This window comes from Cicer arietinum, chromosome 4 (genome assembly GCF_000331145.2).
Source record: "Cicer arietinum cultivar CDC Frontier isolate Library 1 chromosome 4, Cicar.CDCFrontier_v2.0, whole genome shotgun sequence".
NCBI lineage: Eukaryota > Viridiplantae > Streptophyta > Magnoliopsida > Fabales > Fabaceae > Cicer > Cicer arietinum.
Window position 1 is genome coordinate 19,023,680 of NC_021163.2, and position 13,216 is coordinate 19,036,895.

Below are 13,216 nucleotides of genomic sequence, written 5' to 3' on the forward strand. Positions count from 1 at the left end.
AATAATGATGTGGTATTTTCTTGTTCTTGTTTATTTCTAAAATGTTATGGTAAAAAAAATATAAGGTAGTTAGTTACACATTGCTTATTTTAAAAAATGTTGAAAACCAGTTGTGATTATTAAAACGTATGATTGTGAGAGAGAAAACATATCAAAAAGTAAAATTGCATTTATACATAGATGAGTTGTAGATTTATTTAAAGAAATCATTTCACCAATTTTTATTTAACTAAATTATAAACTACTTTTTAAATATATAATTTTTTTTCAAATTTAAAATAAATAAATAAATAAAATCACATTTTTACCTTATCATTGCGAAATTCTCGTGGTTCATGAACAATGATGACGTTTTCTTTTTAAAAGGAACAGTGATGATGTAATGTTTGATGGTTTTTGGTTATTTCCAAAATTAAGAAAAAAGTCACCTAATTAAATAAATATTACTATTTCTGTAATTAAATATTATTATTTCTATTTTTAAGTGTAATATTATTCTATTTATGTACAAAAACTTAAAAAAGTATTTTTAACATTAAATTTGTCAATAATATAAGATTTTATTTTTAAAATTACCTTTTAGTTATTAAAAGAGAAAAAAGGCAGTAGGTTTTTAAACTTTTTACATTTAATTAAGAATATTTCAGCAAAAATCTAATTAATGTTTTATTTAATTTGAATAGGTCCAATATAAATTAACAAATATTTTTAACAAGAAAATCTTACATACTTTTTGTTACAGTTAAAGTAATTTAAATTATTAATACCAAAATTGCGATTAAAAAGACATACCAAAAAATGGTATTGCAATTATTAATTCATTTGTTAAGAAATTAAAAAAAATTAATATTTAATAATTTAAAAATAACTTATTAAATATTAAAAAACAAACATTGTATCGAGTTTTTACATTGTAATGAAATTCACTTATTTTTTCAAAATTCAAATTTAAAAAAAAAAAAAATTACTTGTGACAAGTTTTTGTTTGAAACTTATTACTTTCTTTTTAAATTTTTTTTGTGGTATAGTTTTTTTAAAAAAAGTGAATAATAAATAAATGGGTGCAAGTCCGAGAGTAGTGAAGGTGATAAGTGAGAAGAGAAAGTGGTGAGACGGCGGCAGTGTATGAAAGTCTAATAAATAAACCCTACTACACATTGCCACATTCAGTAGGGTTTAGACTGATGGGTGATCAAAATCTTCATCTCAGTGTTATACTTCAATGTACTCTCAGTCCCATTCCCGATCAACGCAAGGCTGCTGAGCTTAAATTAGATGAGATCCAGTATTCCCCTCACCATCTTCCTTCTCTCCTCCATATTATTCTCGACTCCTCTAATTCCGATATTGCCCTCAGACAAGTTGCCGCCATTCACTTCAAAAACTTCATTTCTAAGAATTGGTCTCCATCACCTTCCGTTGATTCCCAACAACCACAACCACATCTCATCTCCATCGCCGATAAAGAATTTGTCAGGAATCACATCCTCCTCTCTCTACATCAACTTCCTCCTCTCTTGAGGTCCTATTCAATTAATACTTTATCCCTAACCTTTCTTCTTTTCTTTCCATTCTCTTTCTCATTTCAATTATTACTTGCAGGGTTCAACTTGGTGAGTGCCTCCGAACGATTCTAAATTCTGATTATCCAGACCAATGTCCCAATCTTATTGATTGGGTCAAGCAGAGTTTACAGGATCAACAACTCTACTCTGCCTTATTCGTTCTCCGTATTCTTTCTGTTAAATATGAGTTCAAAGCAGACGACGACAGGAATCCTGCCTATCACATTGTTAAGGAGACTTTTCCTCACCTTCTCAATATTTTCAACACCCTTGTCCACATTCCTAATCCATCCCTTGAAGTTGCAGATCTCATCAAGCTTATCTGTAAAATTTTCTGGTCCTCCATTTATGTACGTTTTTCCTCCGCCACTGCGTTTGTTCTTTATAAACTGTGTTTTATGTTATCCTATCCGATTATAATACAATACAACAGAGATGCATTGTTTTTAACTCTTAGTAATAATGGAACTATTGCACAACAATTTGAATTTTGAAAACTGCGGATATATCTTATATTTGTTGGACATGAGTCTTGATTGCCCCGCTGATTTTCATGCTATTCTCCACTTAAGTTCTCTGCATTGACATGCAATGCAATGATGTGTTTTATTTTTCCAATTTATGCAGCTGGAGATTCCAAAGATTTTGTTTGATCAAAATGTATTCAATGCTTGGATGGTTCTATTTTTAAATGTTTTGGAGAGGCCTGTTCCATTGGAAGGTCAGCCTGTTGATCCCGATCTTCGGAAATCATGGGGTTGGTGGAAAGTCAAAAAATGGACAATTCACATTCTAAATAGGCTCTACACTCGGTGTGTTTCAATTGTCCATTCATTTTATCAAAATATATGGTCTTTTTTGTTGAGTGACTGATTGATTCACAATTTTATTGGTGTTTAAACTATATCATGTTACAGTTTTGGTGACTTGAAGCTACGAAACCCCGAAAACAAAGCCTTTGCTCAAATGTTTCGAAAGCATTATGCGGGGAAGATTTTGGACTGCCACTTAAATCTGTTGAATGTCATTCGAGTAGGTGGTTATTTACCTGACAGAGTTATCAACCTTCTTCTTCAATATCTAAGCAATAGGTACTTCTATATTATTTTGGCAAATGCTAACAAGTTTCCTTAGTGCACCTGTTAACAATCTAAATATACAAATATCATATTAAAAGTGTAATGAAAGTTGTGTATTCAATTTCTTGAATGTTCAATTTTTGTTCTTTTCAATAGAAAATTTCCTTAGGGCACTTGTTAGGAAGAACCCTATTACTTTATCCTCATTATTAGCGGTGTCATTCCACATCATTCAATCATGCCACACAAAAGCTTTCATTAACTACAAACCTATTTCTTTTTAAAACCAAATCTCATTTATGTAGAGATGGGGATATTTAGGTAAGGCAGTTCTGTGCTTTAACCTTAAGGGGTTCAGTTCATTAATTGTTAAATGTTAAGGCGTTAATTGGTTCACTTAGTTTTCCGGTAGCAGCTTCACCACGACTGCCAATAGTTTTTGGGATTGAAATTCTAATTTGATTTTGATCACAGTGCGTGTGTCTGTTGGGTATTACTGTTCCATCCAATCATCATCATTCTATATGCTGATATACAATTTGAAAGCCAATGGCAAGCATTACATGTTTTTAAATGAATCTCCAATTACTTATCTCACAGACCCATATGCATAGGTTACAAAGTATTTGTCTTATAAGGAAAGTCGGGCTTCCTTACTAATTATAGATATCTTAAAACATCAATCATTCCTGACACAGTAATAGAAAAGGTCCGATTTTCCAAATGGAAACGCTTGCACTGAAAATAGAAAGAAAAAAAAAGGTGTCAACTCACTTGTGTTAGCCAACGTAAGTAAATTAATAAAAATGATCTTGAAATGTTATGGAAATTTACAATTAACCCCAAAATCAAATGTCAAAACTATACCTAAATATGGGATGGTTTGGTCTTTAAGTCTGTGATTTTCTTGAATCAAGTGCACCCGGACTCAAACCCAATAATCTTGGCATTATTTTGGAGAATAGGATTGTGAGAGGTGACTTTTGTCCATGGATATGCTTCTCTTCTTTCTTAGGCCGTCATTTCATTTGCATACTAAAGTTGCAGTGGCTTCTTGACATGGTGGATGGAAAAATATAGTTATTTTGTCTAGAAGCTATGCAACTATACTTGGGGAAAGTCTCATACTAGATGTTATCTCAGGCTCATGGTTGTAGCTATTTCACTTCCAAATTTCTCACGAGCCCCTGATTAACTTTATGTTTTTTGAGTAGGTGCATATTTAAGTTGACAATATTAGCATCTCCATGAAATTATTCTATTTTCTACCATTGTGTTTTCAGGATATATTGATTCTGGAACTAATGTTTTCTTCTGATTTTTTTTAACATACAGTGTTTCAAAGAATAGCATGTATACTGTGCTGAAGCCTCGGCTTGATGTTCTTCTTTTTGAAATAGTTTTCCCTCTCATGTGCTTCAATGATAATGATCAAAAGCTTTGGGACGAAGATCCACATGAATATGTAAGGAAAGGCTATGGTAAGTCTTATTGGTGTGTAGACATGGAAACTGGATTTCAAATATTTTGGATCTGCATGTGCTGATAGCTTATAATTCTTTGTTACAGATATTATTGAAGACTTGTATAGCCCTAGGACTGCCTCCATGGATTTTGTGAGTGAGTTGGTACGAAAACGTGGGAAAGATAATTTTCACAAGTTTATTCAATTCATAGTTGAAATTTTTAAAAGGTAAATATGTTACTTTCTTTTAAATAGAATATTTGTGGATTGGATGCTGTATTTATGTTTTCCCATTCTAGGTATGATGAAGCACCAGTAGAATACAAGTCTTATAGACAGAAAGACGGCGCCCTTCTTGCTATTGGGACACTTTGTGACAAATTGAAACAAACTGAGCCTTATAAATCTGAACTTGAGCGTATGGTAGTGCAGCATGTCTTTCCTGAGTTCGGCAGTCCTGTTGGCCATCTTAGGGCCAAGGTATGGTCTCCTATACGATTTATGTCAATTTTCCGAAGCATGCCAGACTCACTCTCTCTGTTTTGTCCTTCTTCTGTTGTCTGAAGAATGTATTTTAAAAAGGCAAACTAGCATCACAAAAATATCCATGCTAAAAAGAACATGCTAATTTTGATGTCCATGTCCGATAAGTTTGTAATAGACTGGAGTGAACTTCTGCAAAGGGCTCCGATTTTCTGTTCTTCTCCTATGTCTATGCACTTTTCTATGATATTTTTGTTAGAACTAGTAAGTTCCTCCATGAGCATAATATTGTTTTTTCATAGCACGGGTGCGGTAATGTAATGCACTCTCGTCTTGACTTTCCTTGAAATAAAGGATGGGAAGAGAGGAGACTTTAATTCAAGAATTGAACAAAAGGGAACTAAAGTGATTTTCTTTTGTTGTTTTATTTTGAAACAAAAAAGAGGAGGGAGTACGCATTATTTAATTTTATAAAACTAAAACATCGGTATATGGTATACAGGTTGGGGTATTATAGCCAAGGGCGACCATCATTGAAGTAGAGCTTGTGCTTCTCTCATAGTTTCCTTACTATTTTAAAATGCAATCAATCTATGGGTGGTGCTATTTTAAAAAAAAAATGCCTTCACTATAACCAAACAAAGCATTAGTGTTAGTATTGTGATCTGATTGATGTAAATCAATTAAAATTTGAATAATACATTATGTAATCTTCATTATCTGAAGAGTTTTGGCTATCTGTTGCTTTTTATGTGAAAAACAGGCAGCATGGGTTACAGGACAATATGCCAACATTAGCTTCTCAGATCAGAACAATTTCCGGAAGGCATTGCAATGTGTTGTATGTGGAATGCGAGATCCTGAACTTCCTGTCCGCATTGATTCTGTTTTTGCTTTGCGTTCTTTCATTGAAGCTTGCAAAGGTGGTTATGCATTCTGTTTATACTGTGATTTGGATTAATTTTGGTAAAGATGAATGTTGATTAAGCTCATTTTTCATTTTGGTGATGCAGATTTAAATGAAATTCGTTCTATGCTCCCTCAACTCCTTGATGGTATGTGTGTGAAAATATCAGCATTTATACTGTACTTCCATTTCTTATTTGGCTTGGTAAATAAATTTGACTAACAAAAATATATCCAGAGTTCTTCAAACTTATGAATGAGGTTGAGAATGAAGATCTTGTATTTACTTTGGAGACTATTGTGGACAAGTTTGGGGAAGAAATCGCACCTTATGCACTTGGGCTGTGCCAAAATTTGGTAATTTATATTTTGAGATATTTGCATCTGTCAAGAATATTGTCTTTGTTTTGAAAAGCTAGTACCTTTCTGTATTATAAATAGTTGTTTCCTTTTGCAACAATAGGCTGCAGCATTTTGGAGGTGTATGAACACTGCTGATGCTGATGATGAAGCTGATGAACCAGGTTCTATGGCCGCAGTCGGTTGCTTGCGAGCAATTAGCACAATACTTGAGTCAGTGAGCAGTCTTCCTCAACTTTTTATTCAAATCGAGCCTACTTTGCTTCCCATAATGCGTACAATGTTAACAACTGATGGTCAAGGTATTTACTCTTTGAATTATTCTAAATTACTGAGGCTTTGTTTTGCTTCTATCACCTTGTCTTTTGAATGTCATTTTTTGATTGCTTGTATATACGCATTTATTTATTGAAGCAAAGGAGATTTCTACTTGATTGTATCACTGATATATCATCAGTATACTTTTACATGTGCATTTTTCCCTTAAAAATAATCTGATGGTGGTATTGTAGATGGAGATTGCTATACTTGAATGTATTGAGTGATAAAAATCAAGCATCCATATTTTTTATAATTTATTATAAGCAGTAGTATGCTTTAGTTTGCGTCAAAATAAAGGTGTGTTGAGAACTTAAGCTGGTTTATTTTGCACCTTCAACTTATTGGATTTTCAAGTGAGGTGTGTATTTTTAGACGCCGATTCTAAAATTTTAGATACAATTGTTCTGAATGTGCTTGAATTACTTAGCACTCAGCAGCATGCTTCCTTAATTTATATACATGGAAATTACAATGATAATATATGAAAAGATGCAATATACATGGGATCTAAACTACTTGGGAAGTGAAACATTAAAGAGGTATAGGGAAGTGGAAGATTAACGAGTTTTTATTTCCAGTACTATTAATTAATTTCCATTATCTTCTATGCATGCTTACAGAGGTTTTTGAAGAAATTTTGGAGATTGTATCATATATGACTTTTTTCTCTCCAACAATATCATTGGACATGTGGAGTCTTTGGCCATTGATGATGGAAGCATTGGCAGATTGGGCAATTGATTTCTTTCCAAGTATGGCTCCCAACTACATTTGACTGCAATTCATCTCAACTTCTCTTTTTATATGTTAATAACATTGAGAGCTAGAGATGAGTCAGCTTTTCCCAGTAAACCTGAAAATAAACTTGGCAAAATGGACATAATAGAACATTCTTTGTTTACTTAATAAAACGGTGCTATTTTTCTGGAGCTGATCCATACTATACAAACTCACAGAATATCTCCAAATATTTTCTTGTTTGCTCTGCCTCGATGTAGCACCCTAACATTTAAATTAATATATAATTTTACATTTTCCACATGTTTACTCGGTTTGTTTATTCTGCAGATATTATGGTTCCTTTGGACAATTATATTTCAAGGGGAACTTCCCATTTCATTACTTGCAAAGAACCTGACTATCAACAGAGTTTGTGGAATATGATTTCCTCTGTAAGTAATCTTTGCGTTATAATTAATTCAGCCACTGGATGTTATGGGTGGGATCTAGCATTGTAAATGGTAGTTAATTTGTTATTAATTTTTATAGTTTCTTGTTGTCTCTGATTTGTATTTCACATTGAAGATTATGGCAGATAAAAATATGGAGGACCGTGATATTGAGCCAGCTCCAAAGCTTATTGAAATTGTCTTCCTAAACTGCAGAGGGCTGGTGGACCACTGGGTTGAGCCATATCTCAGAATTACAGTTGAACGCTTGCATCGAACTGGAAAATCATATTTGAAATGTCTTCTCATGCAAGTGGTAAGGCTTACGTCAAGTGTGTGTATGTTATAAAAAGTCAGATGCATTTAATTTTGTATGGTAGTTTTTTATGCAATTGCTTTGTTCTCCTTGTTCATATGATCTGCATTTCCACAAGTAATTCTTTTGCTGAGTAAAAATTGATAAAGAGCAAGTGTGAGGAACCTAAGAATTGAATTGAAAAGAATGAAACACTTCATTGAGAAAACAAGAAAGAATAGGAGAGAAAACTCTCCACCAAAGGGTTCCCCCTTTCACAACAGAGTCACTGCTCTATTCACTATTTTACTAAATGATCAATGCCCCTTTCTAACTCCAAAATCTCCCTATTTAAACATCATGATATCTCCATCTAACTTTTTAACTAAAAACCACCCTAACTAACTCCTTATTTCAAATACTAAAAAACTCTCATTTATTCTAAGTCCTAGCAGTAAGAAATCAACTGTATCAAATTACTTGTTTGATGAAATTGATTTATTCATTCTCCAATGAGTTCAGTTTATGTATCGTGTAAGTTTGCCAAACTTCTCGAAGATGACAGCTAAAGACACCATAATGTAACTTCATAAGAGGAGATATTTTTTTGCAGATTGCAGATGGTCTATACTACAATGCCGCACTGACTCTAAGCATATTGCAAAAGTTAGGCGTCGCATCAGAAATCTTCAATCTTTGGTTTCATATGCTGCAAGAAGTCAAGAAGAGTGGTGTGCGTGCTAATTTTAAAAGGTTCGTGTTTTCCTGCCTTTTCACTGTTCCTCCTCCTTGCCTCAATAACTTACTCCATACTTTGATTTCGTACGACAATAGAAGTTATTGTATGTGGCAACGTGAGGGTCTAATTATTGCAGACTTGTGACTATTTTTATGCAGGGAACATGATAAGAAAGTTTGCTGCCTTGGTTTAACATCGTTGCTGATACTTCCAGCTGATCAATTGCCAGTAGAGGCTTTAGGTCGGGTGTTTCGTGCCACTCTTGATCTTCTGGTTGCATACAAGGATCAAGTTGCAGGTCTTTATGTCACACTTTCTCCATAACTCTGAGATGTTGCGGGCTTATAAATTACAATTTGCTCATTAGGAATAGACTGATTTCCATTTCTGATTCTCAACCGTTGTACTTTGCAGAAGCTGCAAAAGAGGATAAAGATGATTATAATGATGACGACGACGACGACGATGATATGGACGGCTTTCTAACTGATGAAGAGGATGAGGATGATAGTGGTTCTGATAGGGAAATGGGAGCTGAGGCTGAAGATGGGGATGAAGCTCACAGTAGTAATCTTAGAACGTTGACTGATCAGGTTTGTGGATATAATTATGAAGACCTTAAATACATTTTCATGCATATATTAATTGAATATAGGATATTGAGTTCAGCAATTTGCATGCAATAACAGATGCAATTTGTCTGCAGAAAATTCCAGTGATTAAATTTTTTCCAAGTTCATTATTATTGCTAGGAATTTAATGTTTGATATTATTCATATGTTGAGAATGATTATAAAGTATTTTAATATGTCTAGGCTTTGTAATTATTGAGATGTAAAATATTTGAATTGTTAATCATTTTAGTGTATTACTACCTCCGTTTCAAAATGTGTCGTTTAAGGTTTTTGCACATGTATTAAGAAATTCAATGATTAGAAGAAAGAGAATAGTCAGTTTACTAAATTATCTTGATTAACTATTGGTTGGTTTTCCACTATCATAAATGTAAAGTAGAATTATTGCTTTAAAAGTAGTGTACACAGTAATAATTGAAGAGTAGAATTGGAAAAGAAAATTAAAGTTACCTTGAAAATCGAAAATGACATTCATTTTGAAACAAAGTTTTTCTGTTAAAGTGACCCTCATTTTAAAACAGAGAGTAATTATTATTACTTTTTGTTCTGTTGACATATATTATTGTTTAGTACTAGGAAAAGAGAGTAATTTTTTTTACTTTTTGTTCTGTTGACATATATTATTGTTTAGTACTAGGAAAAGTTGCACACTTACATTTATTGTAGACATATATTATAAAGCCTGGGAAATCCTTACCTTACAAGCCGGTTTTATGGGGTTAAGTTAGGTCCTAAAACCTCATAATTAGTTTTCATGTAGCAATGTTTCTGCTGTTTATTTTGTATAAATATGAATTATGAAACAAAATAGCCTGCATTACTTCAATTACAGAACTTTTGCTTAAAGTGATGTTCAACCAGTAGAAGTATTCACTATTGTGAATGGTGATAACTAACTGATTCTTGACAAGAAACCACAGTTTATTTAAAATATGAATTAGTTCAACAAACCTCCATTAGGTGCTACACGATCCCGAAACCATCCACGTACACAGTTTTGTGGTTGAACCAGCTGGTTTACATCAGTGTTCTGAATTTTTGTCTGCTTGATTTATGTTTATATCTTTTAGGAATGAAACTTCTTGTTTTCTTTTCTTCTGAAAAATTAATTTATTTGTTTTTATTTTATCATTTTTTATATTAAGTTCTTATTGTCATTTTGCAATATCACCCAATAGGCAAGGTCGTCCAGTTGGTTTTCCACTATCATAAATGTAAAGTAGAATTATTGCTTTAAAAGTAGTGTACACAGTAATAATTGAAGAGTAGAATTGGAAAAGAAAATTAAAGTTACCTTGAAAATCGAAAATGACATTCATTTTGAAACAAAGTTTTTCTGTTAAAGTGACCCTCATTTTAAAACAGAGAGTAATTATTATTACTTTTTGTTCTGTTGACATATATTATTGTTTAGTACTAGGAAAAGAGAGTAATTTTTTTTACTTTTTGTTCTGTTGACATATATTATTGTTTAGTACTAGGAAAAGTTGCACACTTACATTTATTGTAGACATATATTATAAAGCCTGGGAAATCCTTACCTTACAAGCCGGTTTTATGGGGTTAAGTTAGGTCCTAAAACCTCATAATTAGTTTTCATGTAGCAATGTTTCTGCTGTTTATTTTGTATAAATATGAATTATGAAACAAAATAGCCTGCATTACTTCAATTACAGAACTTTTGCTTAAAGTGATGTTCAACCAGTAGAAGTATTCACTATTGTGAATGGTGATAACTAACTGATTCTTGACAAGAAACCACAGTTTATTTAAAATATGAATTAGTTCAACAAACCTCCATTAGGTGCTACACGATCCCGAAACCATCCACGTACACAGTTTTGTGGTTGAACCAGCTGGTTTACATCAGTGTTCTGAATTTTTGTCTGCTTGATTTATGTTTATATCTTTTAGGAATGAAACTTCTTGTTTTCTTTTCTTCTGAAAAATTTATTTATTTGTTTTTATTTTATCATTTTTTATATTAAGTTCTTATTGTCATTTTGCAATATCACCCAATAGGCAAGGTCATTCAGGCCTGACGATGAGGATGATGATGAATCGGATGATGACTTTAGTGATGACGAAGAGTTGCTGTCCCCAATTGATGAAGTGGATCCTTTTGTTTTCTTTGTGGATACAATGAAAGGTGTGCTGATACTTTCCCTTAAAGCATGTTAAAGGTTTCATTTTACCATTACATTTATCATTATTGTTATAATTGTCTGACATCATCTGTCTTTCAAACTAAATTTGTCTGTAGTGATGCAATCATCAGATCCAATGAGGTTTCAGAATCTGACTCAGACACTTGAGTTCTCTTATCAAGCTCTTGCAAATGGCGTTGCCCAGCATGCTGATCTGAGAAGAGGTGAGATTGAGAAGGAAAAGTTAGAGAAGTCATCAGCTGCCACAGATTCTTAAGCTTTTGGATGTACATTCTTGGTTCTTGTTTTACGGTTATATTCTCAGAGGTTTTTCCCTTGCACACATTCTTTGTAAGAGATGCAGAGGGTTGCATACTTATTTGAGGCGTTTATTGGTTCAGTGGTCCTAGTTGGGTGGGTCTATGAGCTTAAGGGTTTACAGTTTTGAAATGCCTGAGTTTAGTACGCTGAAGTTCCCATTGATTTCTGGACATTCTTGGTGTTGTTGCCCTATTTCTTTTTCACTTTTGTGTGGATCCTCTTTTTCAAGTTTCAGTGTCTAGCATATGGAACTCCTTGTTCGCATAGTGCAGTGCAGTAGGGGGCTTCATGTGCGAGTTCTGTGATGTCTTTCTCCTCTCACGTCACTTAGACGACGGCTAGACTCTGGGACCCGCCAATGGTTGGTATTGGCAATTTTTGGTGAGATAGTATTGAAAAATTCTTCGTATTTTAATTCTTTTTTGGCTATAATAATTTTTTTAAGTTTAGTAAAAACCAACTGCTTATTGATGAAAGGCATATGGTTTTGGGGTTTATGCATAGCTTTTCAATTGCTTATTGTATGACAGATATATTCGGTTTTAATACAAGGGTATTGGTTTTTGTTGTCACAATCTTTTCTGTAATTTTTAGGTTTTGATTGATTCACATATCAAAAATTCTATTTTAGTATTTTAAAATTAAAAAAGTTGTTTGTATTACTTGTTTTAAAAAATTGTTTTGTAAAATTATTTTTAATATTATATTTTTTAAAATTAAAAAGACAAAACAAATAAATAATGTTTTACTTTTTATTTTCAATTTTTGTAACTTTAATTAAAATCCATTTTAAAAATTAGAGTTGTCAAATAATTTTCTTTTTAAAAACAGTTTTCTAAAACTTATTTATAAAATAGTTTTTAAAAACTAAAAAGTAAAACACAATCAGACTGTTTGATTCACATCTCAAAAATTCTATTTTAGTATTTTAAAATTTAAAATTAAAAAAATTTGTTTGAATTACTTGTTTTTAAAAACTGTTTTGTAAAATTATTTTTAATATTATATTTTTTAAAATTAAAAAAGTAAAATAAATAAATGATATTTTACTTTTCAGTTTTAAATTTTTTAACTCTCAGTTAAAAACTGTTTTAAAAATTGAAGTTGTCAAACAGATATTTTTAAAATTTTCTTTTTAAAAACAATTTTCGAAAATTAAATTATAAAATAATTTTTAAAAAGTAAAAAATAAAATACAATCTAACAAGTCCTAAAGACTTTATTAACTTTTTAGATTTTTACTACAATATTTCACTTTTTCAATGAAAATCCAAAAAACTCAATTTAAAAAAAAATATATATCAAAATGCTCTGTTTTTAAATACTCATCGGGTCTCATTCTCATGTAAAAGAACCGATTTTAATTTTCAGCACAAGGTCAACATGCGACTATTTACTACTATCTTCATTAGCTTTTTATTTATTTGTTTTTTATTTTTTATTTTTTAAAGTTTGGGTCAAGGGCCGTCCATTGGGTGGACCTTCAATCCTCTTTTATTTATTTATTTTTTATATTTAAAAATAATATTTTTAGTATAAATACTAATTATTTATTAAAATTAATAAAATACATATATATCATAGATATGACAATTATTGTTTTTAGTTATAATTGAATATCATACAAAATTTGTATTTTCTTGATATTTTATCTTCAATATCTATTTTGATTCTTAATACTGTTTCTAATTTGGAAGATTCTTTAAAAAAATAAGATAACTATTGATTAAA

General features: G+C 31.7%; 1 protein-coding gene across 1 annotated transcript; it reads left to right on the forward strand.

Annotated features, from left to right (window-relative positions):
- The first annotated feature begins 1,078 nt into the window (after positions 1 to 1,078).
- On the forward strand, positions 1,079 to 12,060 carry LOC101503619 (importin beta-like SAD2). The gene is made up of 19 exons (XM_004497363.4): positions 1,079 to 1,522; positions 1,603 to 1,915; positions 2,193 to 2,377; positions 2,483 to 2,656; positions 3,980 to 4,125; positions 4,214 to 4,337; positions 4,409 to 4,589; positions 5,356 to 5,515; positions 5,606 to 5,647; positions 5,737 to 5,855; positions 5,962 to 6,160; positions 6,800 to 6,931; positions 7,248 to 7,351; positions 7,485 to 7,664; positions 8,257 to 8,396; positions 8,541 to 8,680; positions 8,797 to 8,975; positions 11,040 to 11,166; positions 11,281 to 12,060. Exons 1-19 carry the CDS (start codon positions 1,185 to 1,187, stop codon positions 11,439 to 11,441), a joined length of 3,144 nt encoding a protein of 1,047 aa, XP_004497420.1. The 5' UTR covers positions 1,079 to 1,184; the 3' UTR covers positions 11,442 to 12,060.
- The last annotated feature ends 1,156 nt before the right edge of the window (positions 12,061 to 13,216 follow it).